Here is a 17,248-nt window from a genome sequence, read left to right on the forward strand (position 1 = left end):
ATATATATATATATATATATATTAAAATGCCTTTTACTGAAAAAATAGTTACTTCAATAAAAGTTGCTTAAGCAAATATTATTTTAATAGGAAAGATTCTGTCATTATTTTTTGTGGTATTTAATGATAAACTTAAAAATTTTATTAGACTGAAATTTAAAAAGTTATAATAAAAAATAATATTTTTTATAATTACATTAAACTTGACAAAGTTATTCGTTAAAGAAACATTAAAGCTATTAGATGATGAATCTAATCTCACCATTATAGCAGCTATAGACACATAAAATTATAATAATTTTATATCCAAGAACTATATTTTAAATGGATTGGATATCATATTAGAAAATATGTATAAATCAATTAAGAGTGTAAAGAAATAATGATAGTATGAAAAAAAATTAAATTCATAGTCAACAGATTTTTAAACTTTAAGATAGCCAATTCAATGATTATAATAAATCAAGTTCAAAAATTTTAACTTATCTTGCAAAATATTCATACAAAAGGGATGGTTCTCAATAAATCTTTTTAATTGGTAACAATTATTAATAAATTATCATGACTTTAAAAACTATGTTAAACATAAATAAATAGGAGTTAAAGACCACACTCTGAGGTTAGGTATGAAAGAGGATAATATGTTATATAAAAGGAAATTCAACTCTTGTAATCTAACCTCTAATATAAATATAGTTGAATAAGTGGTCAAGAATACACACACACACATATAAAGACACGCACACAAGAAGCTTGTGGGAAAGGGAAATGACGTCTGGTGAGAAGTTTCATGGCAAAGATGATGGTAAGGGTGATATTATATACGAGGGTAGTTTAGTTTTTTTTATCTAAATTTAAAAATTGAGTTAATAATTATAATTTCTGAAAGATTAGAGGTAAAGTGAGGAAAAAAACTAAACTATAAAAGGGTTAGGGTAATTTTCTCTAATAATAATAATGCCTTTTTTTCCCTACTTATTTGAGTTTTGTGGCATATGGCATAACATTTTAAGACATGATTATAATTTTATACAAAAATTAATTAATTTTAAGTTATTGTCATATATGACTTTTGAGAGAAACCACAAGACTAAAGTTTATGTAAAATTAAAATTTGTAAATAATTCTTTCTCATAATTAAAATAAATAATTAACCTCTAAATCTAATTTACTTCAACATTAATAATTTAAACTTTGTGCAGACTAAATATAAAAATAAAAAAAATATTATATTATTTTCATTAATGATTTTATAATATATTATTATACCTACCATATCTTAGATTATGAATTACCCTATACTAGTTGCTTGGCTGTACTAAAAAGATACAGTGATGCAAATTAGGTATTTGATGTTAAGAGTTTAAAATTTATTAATGGATATATCTTTATACTTGATAGGATAGCTATGTTTTGAAGTCCTCTAAAAAAATATGGATTGCAAAATCCATAATGAAATCTAGGTTTATTGCTTTTGAGATAATTGTAAAAAAGGTCAAAAGAAAGAGATTATGTGTAACTTATTAATAATAATGAATCTCAATCATTTAATATGAAAAAAGTGCCATGATGTAACTATCTCATTGACTTAAGTTTCTAAACTATTGGTTAAAAAGAAAATTAAATCATGCAATATTCTAAATGGCACTTAGAAATAATTATTTCCTTTCTATTCCTATAATGAAAAGGTATTTGTTGTAGCATGATAAAGGTAAGCTTTGTTTTTAATGATTTTATATCATGACCAACTAAGGAGAGTATATAATACTTTTAATAAAAATTATTTATATAAGTGAAAAATATGGTCATTTTTTTAAAAATTATGAAAGATTGAATTCTTTAAAGCATTCATGAAAATATTAGAAAGAGAACTGTATAAGTTTTATTGTCTAAGTTGACACAAAAGGCTAAATAGTTTAAGATATCATGTTTATTAAATAGTCAAACAAACCTGATTGTCTTTTACTTAAAGAAACGTTAAAAATCAAAAGCTATATATCTTTATATAGTGATTTATCGAATTATTATCTTTCTACTGGTTTTTGAGTTTTTGTATAATGGTTAAACAATTTTCATTCATGTAAAGAATTGTTAGAAACTTGTTTTCGAAAAATACTTAACAGACATATTTGTGGATGAATTAAAAATAAAGTCCACTCACTTTTTGGGTTAAGAATTTATTGAAAATTATTTTAAAATAAAAATACTTTAATATATAATATTAATTTAATCAAAATAAATTATGGATGAATAAAAAATTGATCTTAAAAAACCCTTAATTGACATGTTTTATAAATTAAAAAACCCTCAATTTCACATTAAAGGATTACAAAGATATTTTCTAACATATATAGTGAAAGTTGAAGAGTTAAAATTAAATTTAAATTACATACAAGCTTTTAAAAAAAAAAATTCTAAACTTAAGCCACATACACATGCTTAACTTCATTCGACATGACATGAAATGAGTTTAGGTCCATGCCCTTATCCTAGTTTGAGATCTGAGCTTAAATTTATTATAAAATAATTTTTAGACTTATAAATATTTCTATTATAAAATAATTATATGCACATAGAAAGAGAACTGTATAAGTTTTATTGTTTAAGTTGACACAAAAGGCTGAATAGTTTAAGACATCGCATTTATTAAATAGCCAAGCAAATCTGATTGTCTTTTACTTAAAGGAACATTAAAAATCAAAAGCTATATATCTTAATATAGTAATTTATCAAATTATTATCTTTCTACTGGTTTTTGAGTTTTTGTATAATGGTTAGACAATTTTCATTCATGTAAAGAATTGTTAGAAACTTGTTTTCGAAAAATGCTTAACAAACATATTTGAGGACAAATTAAAAATAAAGTTCACTCACTTTTTGGGTTAAGAATTTATTGAAAATTATTTTAAAATAAAAGTACTTTAATATATAATATTAATTTGATCAAAATAAATTATGAATGAATAAAAAATTGATCTTAAAAAACCCTTAATTGACATGTTTTATAAATTAAAAAACCCTCAATTTCACATTAAAGGATTACAAAGATATTTTTCTAACATATATAGTGAAAGTTCAAGAGTTAAAATTAAATTTAAATTACATACAAGCTTTTAAAATGAAAAAAGTCTAAACTTAATCCAGAGACACATGCTTAACTTAACTCTACATGACATGAAATGAGTTTAGGTCCATGTCCTTACCCTAATTTGAGATTTGAGCTTAAATTTATTATAAAATGATTTTTAGACTTATAAATATTTTTATTATAAAATAATTATATGTATAATTATTTTTCTCTACTTGAACCTTTTTATTTAATGAAAAAAATTGTTTTAAAAGTAAAAAACAACTTTTATACTTTAAAGCTAATAAATGATGGGAATCAATTATGATTATTACTGCAATTAATTCTACCTTAGTTTTGGTTACATGCTTCAGTATAAAATAGGGATAAAAAGGGGATGCTCTGTACAACTTGCAATAGCTTTTTGCCTTCTTCTCCTCTGCATTTCCGGCTTTCTCTATCTCTTTTTTGTTCTATTTCTCGGCTTTTCTGGAACTTAGGTTATGGCATTTTGTAGGGGGATATTAAGTTTATTTGGCTTTGTTATGTTATGAGTACTATTTATTAATTAATGTGGTGTTATTAAAATTTTAAAAAATTAATTTTATTTATTTTGTTTACACCAAGTGATAAGTAACAAAGTTTAGATAAAGAATTCGAATATTGATAATAACATGATATATATATATAGATAGATAGGGCTTCAACAATTTGTTTATGTATGCTATATAATGAAAGCATTTCAACAAGTAATTATTCTTAATATTCCTTTTAAAATATTGTATGTGTAATTTGTTGTTTATGCATGCTTTATAAACGATCTTATAGTTTTATTTTTTTTAATTCTACAAAGTTATGTTTATGCTAAGTTACACAAAAATAGTACAATTAGAGGATATTTAGTTTTATATCCATGCAATGTGCTTCAAGATAAACTAAACATCATCGTAAAAATTGAATACCGTCAGCAGCTATTGCCTTTGTATTTGATGACAGCTACTGGGAATATACTCTCCTGACCCAGGTAAATAACGACGATTTGAACAAAAGACAGACACTATGATGTCGATCTTGTTCTTCGGATATTCAAAAGGATTTGAAGATTGAAAGGCTTCAAGATAAGCAGATGACATTTGGGGGCAAGATGGGCTGCTGTGATCAAGTGGAACAACGAAGATGAAGACGAGAGGTCTCTGTGTGTACTCAGCACCTAATGCAATATGAAATTTGTGTTGTTGTTGGTGATTTCCTGTTGATCTAAGAACCATTGCGTGGGATAAAAATTACCAGGTTTAACAATGTTGCAAATTCTGAAAATAGAAACCTCTCTAAACGTTGATGTCGCATTCCCGATAATATTCTTGTTAAAAAATTAATTCAATTTAAAAATTTAAGTTTTGAATTAAGATTTCAAGATAAAAATAAAAGATTTTATATTATTCTTTAATATATTTTTTTTAAATAATTTTTTTTAAACTTTAATCTTGTGTAAATAAATAAAAATAATAAGATTTAAATTTATAATAATTTTATATTATTCTTTTATATATATTTTTAAAATAAATTTTTTTATTAATATATATTTTTAAAATAAAATTTTTTCATTCTGTTCTTCTTTTTTAAATACATTATCTTATATTTAATTTTAATATATACGGCGAAGATATTCTTACAAAAGTGTGTTTAGATTAAACAAGTTTTGATACATCTTTTTTTTAGTGCTCTATGATCTGTTGCATTTCGTCCTTTTCTTCTTCCAAGTACCCTCGGTGTCTTCAACGAAGACAAGAGTGAGGTGTAGGTTAATTATCTCTTGAATTTATGGTGAATGCATGTTCTTTCTCCTTGCAGATGCGTTCACCAACTCGCACCGCCGTTCATGGTTGATTTCCGGTCATCGGTTGATAAACCCAGCCGCTGCTTAATGAGCTTGCGAGGCGTTGTGATCAAAGATTGGCAACTTTTAGTAATGTTTTTCTTAAGTAACGACAATTTCATCAACGAATCGGTGCCTTGGAAGTTTCGGTCCACCCAAGGCTGCAAAAGCAACTTCTCTTTTTACCTGTAGCCATCGAGAAAAAGACGCCCGCCATAGAATTGATAATGACTATTAACTGTCGAGCAGCACACAAATTCTCCATTGCCCATCATAGCTTCTCTGCAGAAAGCTTTCCCGACGTGCGGTATTTTGAAGTCAAAAACATTTTGATATATGACGCATTAACTTTTTTCTTTTCTTTTCTTTTTTGGTTACATAAATAATTTTCTACAATGGTTCAGGCATTTAAATGGTAAATCATGTGCATTTATTTATTTATGATTATAACCTTCTGCGAATCTTTCTTTGCAGCTTTATTATTATTGTTAATGAAACAAGATTACTTTATATATAATTACTTTACAAGATGTATAAAAACTCAACGCCTAACTTTTCAGACCTCTAGGAGTTTTTTATATATATATATGTGGTTTGACCGCTGGCTCGACCAGTCCGCGCCATCACCCACTCCGCTAAGACCAAATTGTTATGACCTGAATCTATTATTAAGGTATACTCTTCTCCTCCCGATTTATTTATTTGTTACGTTAGATTAAACAACCGAGAGAAACTGATCGGACGGAGCGTGAGACCAGAAAAACTGAAAAGGAAGAAGAATGGGTCACGGAAGCTCTAAGGAATTGCCTGGCACGGAATCTACTAATAGCGAAGGAGGTTCGACTCGCTTCTCTCGAATGAAACAGAAACTTCACTTCCACAGCAAGGATCAACATCATCCTCATCTCCGTCGCATATTCCGTCGCATTTCTGTTTCACGAGGAAATGGAAGCTCCTCCTCCTCCTCCACTTCCGCTCTCAAACTCGTCTCAGCTGAGGATTTTGCTGGAATTGCTCTCCTCACTCTAATTAGCGCTGACATGCAACTCAAAGACAGGTGGCTCGCTTGTGTTTCCCTTGGCGAACAGACTTTCCGCACCCATATTTCTCACCAGTTAACTCCATCTCTCGTCTTTCCTTCCTTGCCTGCTTTCTTGTTGTTTGTTGTTTTATTTATTTATTTTTTATTTTTTTTTGCGTTTCAGGACCCACAAACCTGTTTGGAACTCGGTCACCTACTCTCATCTTCTTCTTCTTCTTCTTTCATTTTTTTTTTTTTTGCCTATAATCAAATATACAATTGAGAAATCAGCAATAAAGATTGATATTATATTTTGTCATGCAGGAAAAGAAGCTTCTGTTAGAGAAAAATGGGCCTCATCTTGCCAGGATTTCTGTTTTTGAGGTCCGCAATTACCTTACTTTCGACCCATCTATTGCTTGCCTTTATTTTTACATCACCATGCCCTTGCTTGCTTGGATTAAAGTCTTTTCATTTCTTAGGACCGACCTATTTGAAAGTCACAAGTCTTGGCTATGGCTATGAAAACTGGCTACATTGCAAACTATTTCTTACTCGTTTAATGTTCCGATTACTGAATGAACAAGTCGAGGACCAGCCATTTTCCATGTGATTTTACCATTTCTCTTTAGTTACAAAACTCACCTACATGGTGAATAATTGGGTTTGGTAGACAGCCATGAGTTGCTGTACAATAACAGTACAATGTACGCTGCTAATGCCTTTTCCCGTTCAATTTTGAGCACAATTCTTTCCCTCACACATGAAGTCTCTTGCCTGACTTACTTTCTATACAAATCATTAGCAAGTTGTGAAAGGTCATTTCCTATTCTTTCCGTACTGGAAAGCCCACAACACGTTAAATGACACAAGTACTGCAATCTGGTTGTCTGTGGTCACAATCTGGCTTCAGCTATGAATTTATGTTATCAAAATTTCACCTCATTTAATGACGTGGGTTGCTTGTTTCTGATTATTCTCTTATTTAAAATTGTTTCTTTTCTTTTATTTTCTTTGGTTGTTTTGCTATGGTGGTCACCTAATTTCTCATATAATGATGCAGACCAATAAAGTATCGAAGAACAAACTTGTTGGATATTGTGAGATTGATCTACTTGAATTTCTAGCACAGGTAAACAACTTGATCATTGAATGACTGCTCACTGCAAATATGTTAAAATCATTAGCATATATGCTAAAAGTATCGCTGTTCTTATCCTGTCAACCGTTAGACAAAAAAAAAAAGGCTCTCACTTTGATTCATTTATCTACAAGGCAATTTAGATGATTTTGAAATTTGGTGGAAAAATGTTACGATGTGTTAGTCTTTGGCTACTCATTTTGCCTATATTCTATATGATTTTTAAATTGATTTTCTACAGTCTTTTGCATCTTAAACTGTCCTAAATTTTTTCCTTATTGGTTTCTTTTCTTGTTGACACCTTTCATATCATCTTTTCTGGTGATGCTCATTTCAATTTAGCAAATCTAGGTTAACTTATGAGTTTCTGTTCACAAAATGTTAATGTCTTTTTTCTTTTTTTTTTAACATTTGTTATTTTTACCTCGACACAAATACTATTTCGTTGCAGGATTCAGATTCTGACTTTGAAGTGTTTGAACTTTTTGACCCAGCATCAGCTGGTAAAGTTGTTGGCAGAATTTCTCTCTCGTGTTCTGTTGAGGTCCGCAGTACGCAATTTACACTACCATTGAATAGTGAGACTTGAGAATGTGCTGATAATCTATAACATGACTGAAATTATTGACAGGATCCAATTGAAACAGAGAAAAATTTTGCAAGACGCATCTTAGGAATTGTGGTATGTTTGCATAATCCTTCATTCTCTTTCCACATTGTTGGACATGCAATCAGTTTTCAAAGTGCTGGTGCATGCCAAGTCTCGCTGGCTGTTTTGAGATTTGCACCTGATTGGAAAGAAAGATAATCTAGTCACCTCAAACTCCATGTTCCCTTTCATTTTTATTTTTTTTTGTTTCAGAAAGTCTATCTTATTCTATCCCTAAAAGGAGGAAAAACATCACGCAAACTTTTATTTCTGGTTTAGTAAGTGCAGTTATTATCAAAATCAACCTCTGATAATTACTAACTAGTAAAAACATTAAAACTGTTGACATTTGCTTCACCCCCACCACAAATTGTGGAACAGGTGCGAACATGGCCTGTATTAAATGACCATAACCTGCTTTCCTGAAGCTGTGCGTTTAATACATGTATGGAACACACTTGACTTTCTTGAATTGGCATGTGATTTACATGTACTTGTTTTTCTCATGGAACCAGACATTTAGGTATGGAATTAGCTATTTTAGCATTTCAAATTCATTATACTTCATGTTCCAGAAGTTTGTCACACGTAAGAGTATCAGTCTATATCAATGTCTCATGTTTAATCCATGCTAATAAATCACTAGTATTTCACCATCTTTACAGCACGATTGGTAGTGAGTGTTTGTGACCTTATGCTCTGTGCACAGGATTATTTGCCTACCCTTACAACGCGATTGGTAGTGAGTTTCTGTGACCTTATGCTGTGTACAGGATTACAATGAAGATGGGCAGCTTTCTTTCTCTGAGTTCTCTGACTTAATTAAGGCTTTTGGCAATCAAGTGGCAGATAAGAAGGTTTGACCATTAAGTTATGTTCTTTTCCTAGTTCTTTGCATGCATTTCATATTTTGTTCTGTCCTAAATTCTAAACATTCTATACATATGAGTTAGGTTGGTGATCTGTTTTGCATTCGGGGTGAGAATTTCACAAATATTAAATACATGGGTATTATAAAATGACGCTTTGACCTTTTTATTTGAAGTTTGGGATTCTAAAACTCATCAATATACATTTTATAATTCCATTTCTGTGTCTTGTGGGATGAGGTTTTAGGATTTAAATTCAGAAAGCTATCCTAATCATCGAGTGCCTATCCTATATGCTTAACTTGTTTAACTTTAAACATGTTTTCTTACTAGAAAGAGGAGCTTTTTAAAGTTGCTGACAAGAATGGTGATGGCGTTGTAAGCATGGATGAGTTGGCTGAACTTCTTGCCATTCAACAAGAAAAGTAATGATCCTCTATATTAATGGCAGTAAGCTTGAATCATGTATTTGTTATATTCTGCTACCTACATGATTGATCTGCTATTATACGCAGAAACTATGTTTCTTGTATAGCTTGCTAAAGGTTGAAATGTTATTCTGTTTTTTCCTTTCCTGCTTTTGTGGACCATTTTCTGTGGATCTGTTAGTTTGGATGTATATTCTGTAGCTTGCTTGTGAATATCTGGCAACTATGATCACAACTCTTCTCATAATCCCAAATGTTTATTTCCCAATAATGTATGTGGGGAATGCTATAAATTTGCAGTTTTCTTGACCCTGACTGTTCAATATGTAAGTTACTTTTCTGGTACATGCCTTCATCTCTATGTATTTCCTGTGTTGCAGTGTGCCTCTTATAAATTGCTGCCCTGTTTGTGGTGAGGTTCTTGAAGTTTCTGATAAGCTAAGTACCCTGGTTCATTTGAGTCTTTGTTTTGACGAGGGAACAGGAAATCAAGTTATGACTGGCGGATTTCTGACTGATAAACAGGCTTCTTATGGGTATGAACTTTAGCAGTGTCCACTTTATGAATTCTATCTCATTATGTGGTCTCTCCTATTTTGATGGTTATATTGCTTTAAATCACGGTTGAGATGCCCGATTAAAGTTTAGATTTTGACAGGTGGATGTTTAAACTGAGTGAATGGGCTCATTTTTCATCATATGATGTTGGTTTGAACTCTGGTTCAAGTGCTTCACATATTCTGGTATCCTTTCCTCATGAACATTTTTAAGATTTTCAGCTTCTATGATCTGGGGTTTGTTCACGTCAAAGATGTGAATTTGGCGCTATGTGAAAGTCTTGTTTCTTTCAGCATTTTTAGTTAATTTATTTTTGGTAGTAGTTATCAGCCTCAAGATGCCAACAAAATGTTTAAATTAATGAAACTAACATATCCCTAGCTCCTCTGAGTTGCCCCCTTTTTTATTTGTTGTGGTTAAGTCCAAACAAATTCTCTAGATTGTAAGAGTCACTTTTTTGTCATCATTTAAATGTTAAAAAGATGAAAAATATTCTTGCCATAGGGCATTACAGGAAATCCGTTGTCAACATCTTCATGGAATCTTGTGGTTGAATGATACTAAGCAGGTGGATGGGTAGACGGTTCATTTCTTAAAGAAATTCTATTACTTTTATATCATTGCTTGAAATTTATACAGAACATGATCCAACAATTACATGTCTTGCTGAAGATGCCCCATTAAAATTGTTTTGTGCATTTCCATGCAACTCTTGAGTATTGTAAATGTCATTGAACAATATTTGGAACTAAGATCTCATGAATGCAAGCTTTCAGCTAATAGCTTAATGCTTTAGGTATTTGATAGGAAGACAAAGAGGCTAGTGGAGGAGTTAATTGATAAAAAGATTGTTCTGTCAATGAGAGCAATTTATCAGTCAAAGATAGGACTGGGCCTTATGGACAAAGGTACGACTTAATTTGCGTGAATGAAGACAAAGTACATTTTGAAAAGAGTTAGCTAGTTTATAGATTTGTTCATTTTTAGTTTACCAATAGTCTTGACCTTATGGTTTATCGCTCTCTCTCCAGACATAGATTTGTTCATGGGATGAACTGTCCAATTCGCCTGCCTTGGCCTTAGATTTTGTGTCTGTTAGCCTGGCCTGGAAATTAGGCTTGTTCAGTAGACGCTCTAAATTTGTAATTAGTTATGAAACTGCAGCCCAGGCCTGCTCCAACATGAATTTCTCCCATTGCCTTCTTCTTTTATTGCAGTTTCCCTTCCTTTTCAATCTTAGAATCCAAGTGGTGTTTTAGTTCATGGAATTGGAGGGGAAAGCGAGACAAGAATGTCAGATTTCAAGAATTATTGTGTTTAGTTACTTCAATTTACTCTTTTTCCTTTTCTTTTAAAATGGATTGAAATTTATCTTATGGTGTTGAATTATTAATTTTATATTGTATATTGTGATAATGGTTGTTTTACTGTGATCTAGATACTGTCAATGGATGCATGAAAAAATTATTTATTTTAAATAAAATTTTTGTGATAATTTTAGAGACCCCTTTTATTATTACACTTGATTACATATCAATGAGAATTCATTCTACCACAATAATATAGGATAAGATGGTGATTTAGTTGAAACAATTAGGATTTCCAAAGAAGTTATGAACAAAAAATTGATACTTTCCTAGGAATCCTCTATTGTCCGGGAATGCAAATCCTCTACCACATTATTGCATGCTTTCATTTTATGATCATTTTGCACAGTTGCATTTATACCTTATTTAAATGTGGAAATTTGGAAGTGTACATAAATGTCACAGAAAACTGTACCTTGTCCTTGAGATTGAATTGTAAAATTGGTAACTCTTCTTCTGTACTGGCATGCACCCTCTTGCCTTTTCCCTTCTATTGAATTTACAGCAGAAAGTGACGTGTTTCTCAGTGATCAAGAAAAGTGAAATTTTCTACTGGTACTCCTTTCTGGAGTAATTGTTGAAACAACATTAATAAGAAAAAAATCTCTGAAAGCGTATATAAATGTCTTCAAGGGCATGCAATGACCTTTAAATGCATCCTGCTGAGGTTCAACTATTTGTCTTGGTCCAATCCTCCTCGTCACTGTTCAGATCTCCCCCATCTACTTCATCCACCTCACTATTCTAATTGGTTAAGATTGCTGTTGGTTCTATGCATTTTAAATTTATACAAGAGTTATTGGAAGCATTATTTGAAAAAACGATGCTTTTGTTATTATAGTCCTGCATTATTTGGTTGACTTTCCTGGATGCAGGAGCAAAAGAAATCTTGCAAAGCATCTCTGAGAAGCAGGGAAGGGAAATGAACACTATAGAATCTGCTAGAGACATTCCTAAGTTTGTTGAATTTTTCAAGGTATGATTATCTTGCTTGACAAACAAAGAAGTCTTTAAATATTTTCACCTCATGATTATCGAGTCTAAGACTAGCTGTGGCTGATTATATGTTATAGATTTCTGTGTTTAAACTGTATCTGATGTTGTAAAATAACTGTTTATGAAGTTGTAAGATTTATTGATTGTTATAAGGAATTAAAACATCCCACCTCAAAAAAACATGGTATTGGTTTCTCTGTTGACTAGGTATTATAGAACATTTTGTACTTTGATTAACTAGTTTTAATACCAAAACCAAGTGAACAAAGAGGTGGAAAACTCACGACAATAATAGTATTAGCTGCTGCAAAAATTTTCAGCATACTCTCCTTTGATTTATATTTAATAAAGATTGTAAAATGTTATTTGGAGCAGTGAGATCTTCGTAATTAGACTGATTTATCAATGAATTAAATGCCATAACTGAAAAATGAATGAACTTTGATTCCCTTCAATTTCGTAAGTCCTTTGCATCAAGTTGTTTCTTCAAGTTTTGGTCTCCTCATATTATTGTGTCTAAACTTGCCTACCAAGAAAAACTCTTAGCACAACATTTGTTACCATAAAAAAAGAAAACCGTTTTAGACTGGCTTCCAGCTCATTCTTAAAATATGGATATTTACATGCTAATTCTATCACACTGCTTGTATATGATAAATGTAACTATGATTTTGTAGGATCAAATAAATTTGGCTGAAATCAAGTACCCTTTAGAACATTTTAAGGTAAGCAAGTATTGATTTTTTTGTGATAAAATTAAACTGAGGCATCAGATTTCTGAATCTTGCCAGGAATCTTAACTAGTTTGTGTTTTTTAATGGTTCATAATCACATGAGGTTTGGATTTCTTCCATTTTCAGACATTCAATGAGTTCTTCATAAGAGAATTAAAGCCTGGTGCAAGACCAATTGCTTCCGTGGAACACGATGATGTTGCCATATGTGCAGCTGATTGCCGTTTAATGGCTTTTAAGTCTGTAGAAGACAGTCTAAGATTTTGGATCAAGGTATGCCTACCTCTTTCTCTTAAATGCTAGTTTTTCCACCATCAACCCCACTCTCATATTCCTTTGTTGAACACATTATGCTTGTGTCTGAAAGTGTGTTCTAATGGAATAATGAATGAGTAGATAGATAACATCTTTCTGATGGAGAGCTAGTCTTATTGACAATGAGTAAATTGTTTTATTTAAATATTTTTCTGTTATGTACTTTTGGTTATTGGATTCACTTGTTTAACAACAGTTCATTGATGGTATCATTTTTGTAATTTATAGGGCCGCAAATTTTCTATACAAGGGCTTTTGGGAAACGAAATATACTCAAGTGCATTTGCTGATGGTACCTTGGTCATATTTCGATTGGCACCACAGGTACTTCGTACAAGATCCTTGTAGTAATTTACAATGTTACTTTTGGAAAAGTAAGAGATTCAAGTGCCTTTTTGGTCCAATGATACTTCTTCTGAGGTGGCATTGTTTGTCATTTGATGAAGCAAAGAAAAATGAATAAATAAATAAGAAGAGACCCCAAGTCCAGTTCTGTATTCATAGTTTGAATGCTAAGGGTGATAAAGGGGAGAAATGTGACAACTTCGCGGTAGCAGGTTTATTTATCTGCTTATTTAACCAGCCAACTAACCACTCACCCTTTCACATAGGAGACAGTAGAAGGTATTTGGAAATTCATCTATGAAAAGAAAAGTTCTTGTTGACAGATCAATAGACCAGCAAACGGAGAGCTATGTTGCCAATTTCTTACCTTGGTTTTGTTCATGCATTTAAAAGAAACTATTAGATCCTTCTGCTTCAATTCTTTCTTACTGAGTTCTCTCATTCCGACAAATCTTGAATTTCATGAAGCTTTTTTATCTGATATCTTCATTTTATTTTCCTTTTGATTGCTGCAGGATTATCACCGTTTTCATTCTCCAGTTTCTGGAACCATTGACAAGTTTGTAAAAATACCTGGGTGCTTATATACAGTATGTATTTATATAACCTAAGGACTTTTTCTTTTAGTATTTGTAATCATTTCTTTTATATGTTATTGCCCCCTTACGTCTATCTCATTCTTTTTTGCAGGTTAATCCTATTGCTGTCAACAGCAAGTATTGTAATGTTTTCACTCAGAATAAGAGGGAAGTTTCGATTATTTCTACTGCACATTTTGGAAAGGTATATTATCACAATCATCGGACTTTACAAATTTGAACATTGATTTTGTTGCTGTTGAGTTTGTAATTGAAAATATATGTAGGCAATCTGCGGGAAATGTTTCTCTATATTCATTTTCCAAACAAGATCAAATTCAGATGGAACAATAAGTGCTAGAAGATTATAGAATCTATCCTTACCCTCTCTGTGTATGTGCTTGGTTGCGTTTTTCAATATAGAAGATGCCCTTTGTTCTGTTTATTTTAAACTTCTTTTTGAGATAACTTTACGCCGAGCTGCTCAAGAGTAATGCAAGAGTAACTGTATAGAGCTGTCTTTGTATTCCTAGGATGGATTAACTGGCCTGTTAAGTTTCAACTAGCAGTTATTGCATTTTAAGAGGTTTTCTTTTTTTTCTTTTTGGCTGCAGGTGGCATTTGTTGCAATAGGAGCAACTATGGTTGGTAGCACCACCTTCTCGAAGAAGGCTGGTGACCATGTCAAGAAAGGAGACGAGGTGAGCAGTCTCTAATATTACGTTTTGCATATTGTTTGCCTCTAAATATAAGAGGGTGGTTTTTAATTGGTAGCTTGCACTGAATCCACAGTTAGGGTATTTCTCATTTGGTGGAAGCACAGTGATTTGCGTCTTTGAAAAGGTTAGTACTATGTAGAACTGCTTTTCAGATTCTGGCTATTTCAATCAAAACATCAGTATCTTCCCTCTCGAGTATCTATAAAAGTTGCATGCAACTTACAAAACAAAACCCATTATTCTATCGTATCAGTAACTAGCACACCATAATGTTCTAACTTCAATGTCAAATATTTTCATTCATCGACATTTACATTCAAGCTTTGACAATGCATTGCTAAACAAAGTATGTGATTTTGTATCAAAATGCATGATCAATAACTGATCTTGGGGTAATTTTGCAGGACGTGATTAAAATAGATGAGGACCTCTTAGCTAATAGTGCCAGGTCACTTGAGACCTTGGTTACTGTTGGAATGAGTTTGGGTGTTGCAACTAAGAAACAAACAAAAGTTGGTATGCCAAACATCGATAATGGGGTGGTAGAAAAATGAGAGAGCTCATGATTTGGTTTCATTTTGAATCCTGCAGTGTGTCTGGTATTCATTGTAAATGTTTCCGGAAGAAGATGGAAATGGTTGCAATCTTGGTGGAGATGGTGTTGTAGTCTTGTCATTCAGATTGATTGAAATGGTTGAAACATGGAAAGAGTAACTAATTCATCTCTATGTCATGATTGTTTCTACATTTTTTTTTATTTTTTAAAAAAGAATTTGATTTTTTTTTTCAAATTAATATTTTTTAAATATTTTTAGTGTTTTCAGATATTTTGATCTATTAATATTAAAAATTATTTTTAAAAAATAAAAAATATTATTTTAATGTATTTTAAAAAAAATTCAAAAATAATTATTACTATATATTACATGTTGCAAACCCGACTTTTTTAATTTTGATAGATGCCCCGGAGGAAAATCGATGGCTCCGTTTTTATACTTTATTTTTACTTTCAATTTGAGTGGATGAGGGCGCTCATGTAGGTGTGAGGAACAAAATGAGTTAAGGTGAAGGGTCTCAGATTGAATATGAATGTTTAGCTGGATTTGGATTGCATTGTCTAATTGTTCTCCGCACCATGGTAGCTCCTCTCACTGTAGATTTCCTTTGATTTGTTTTTCATCTCAATTTTTTGTTTTTATTTTGCCTTTGTAGAACAAAAGTGGATGCCAATTTATGTTAGGAAAGAGTGAGATTAAAAGAAAAATAATCAAAGTGAAAAACAAGAAAAAAAAATGGGTGGTTTTTTTAAAGTTTAGGCAAAATATTTACTATGGACCTCAAACTTCTCAAATTATAAATATTAGGTCTTTTCAATTTTAAAAATTTTATAAAAAATTAATTTTAATCCAAAACTTTATTTTTATTTATTTTAGATCGGAGGTTTGGGAAAGGCGAGAGAGTTATTAAATTTCAGTGATAAAAATAAAAAATCATTGTTGACACTGATCCCAATAACTAAATTGATTGATTTTGGTGTTAAAAAATTTTTATTCGGTGAGAAAAGTTTTATTTAGATTTAGTTACCTTGAAATTTTTTTAAAAATAAATCTAAATTTGAAATTTCAGGTAAGTGAGCTTGCTGGTCTCTTTCTTTTTTGTATTAATAAAAAAATATGTTTTTTTCTAACGTAGTTTTTTAATTTATGTTTCAATTAATACATTTTTTTGTGATTTTGTAATTTTTTTATTTAGTTTTTTTAAAGCAGTTTTTTAATTATTTTGTATGTATTTAATTTTTGAAGAGATTATTTTGATTTATCTATAAAACATTTTATGTTTTTATATAAATGAATTTTATTTTTAAAAATAAAATATATTTATTTTTGGATAATATTTATAATACGTGTAGCCCTTCATATTTTTTTATTTTATTTAATCAATTTCATGTGTATTTTGTATTATAATTTGATTGAATAAGAATTAATTTTAATAAATAAATTCATTAAATACAATAAGATAAACAATTCATATTGTAAAATCAAATATCTTGATTTATATCTATTTCTTGATTTTTTTTAGTTTTTTTTTTGTTATCATTAATAAATTATCTTTATTTTAGTTATATAAATAATTCTCAATTTATTTAATTAGATGTATACATAAATGTTTTTATTTATACTTAAAGTTTTTTTTTATGTAAAAACAATATTGAAAAAACCTATATATTTATTTTTTATTGAAAAGAAATATTTCACCTGCAACTATAAACTTATTGTCAAGTCGAGTCCCATGTAAATTGAGAATTAATATTCCATACTTATGTGAACCCAAACTTACATACAAATTTATTCTAACTCAATCAGAGTTCAACGCAGTATTAATAACAAAATCAACTTCATAATATAATTGAATTGTCTTAATACAAAAGTTAATATAATTTCATAGTTTTGGAACACTAACTAGATATAAAGAAAAATATACAAATTTACAACCAAAAGAGCAGGTTCTGAAGGTCTAACAAAAATGACTTGCTATCGAGTTATAAACCTGAAAATGATAAATAATGAGAGTGTGAGTTCAACAAC

At 30.5% G+C, this 17,248-nt stretch overlaps 1 protein-coding gene across 4 annotated transcripts; it reads left to right on the plus strand.

The window, feature by feature from the left end:
* Nucleotides 1-5,530: 5,530 nt before the first annotated feature.
* On the plus strand, nt 5,531-15,391 carry LOC105136407 (phosphatidylserine decarboxylase proenzyme 3-like). 4 transcript variants are annotated; one of them, XM_011041725.1, is made up of 21 exons: nt 5,531-5,616; nt 5,702-6,057; nt 6,149-6,173; nt 6,289-6,348; nt 7,028-7,096; nt 7,557-7,649; nt 7,737-7,787; nt 8,528-8,611; nt 8,957-9,048; nt 9,432-9,587; nt 9,710-9,794; nt 10,406-10,517; nt 11,852-11,952; nt 12,650-12,697; nt 12,833-12,979; nt 13,250-13,345; nt 13,882-13,956; nt 14,057-14,149; nt 14,559-14,645; nt 14,737-14,787; nt 15,068-15,391. In XM_011041725.1, exons 2-21 carry the CDS (start codon nt 5,723-5,725, stop codon nt 15,215-15,217), a joined length of 2,010 nt encoding a protein of 669 aa, XP_011040027.1. In that variant the 5' UTR covers nt 5,531-5,616; nt 5,702-5,722; the 3' UTR covers nt 15,218-15,391. The 4 variants fall into 4 exon arrangements, with proteins under 4 accessions (XP_011040027.1, XP_011040026.1, XP_011040028.1 ...); XM_011041724.1 differs by lacking the exon at nt 5,531-5,616 and having other exon boundaries at nt 5,623-6,057; XM_011041726.1 differs by lacking the exons at nt 5,531-5,616; nt 5,702-6,057; nt 6,149-6,173; nt 6,289-6,348 and adding an exon at nt 6,865-6,918.
* The last annotated feature ends 1,857 nt before the right edge of the window (nt 15,392-17,248 follow it).

Source organism: Populus euphratica, unplaced genomic scaffold (assembly GCF_000495115.2).
Source record: "Populus euphratica unplaced genomic scaffold, PopEup_1.0 scaffold174.1, whole genome shotgun sequence".
Classification (NCBI taxonomy): domain Eukaryota; kingdom Viridiplantae; phylum Streptophyta; class Magnoliopsida; order Malpighiales; family Salicaceae; genus Populus; species Populus euphratica.

Bases quoted from the DNA above. Each gene is read 5' to 3' on its own strand.
- LOC105136407 (XM_011041725.1), top strand. From the start codon at position 5,723: ATGGGTCACGGAAGCTCTAAGGAATTGCCTGGCACGGAATCTACTAAT. The intron at 6,058-6,148 runs GTTAACTCCATC...TTTGCGTTTCAG, and splicing joins CGCACCCATATTTCTCACCA to GACCCACAAACCTGTTTGGA. The intron at 11,953-12,649 runs GTATGATTATCT...ATGATTTTGTAG, and splicing joins AGTTTGTTGAATTTTTCAAG to GATCAAATAAATTTGGCTGA.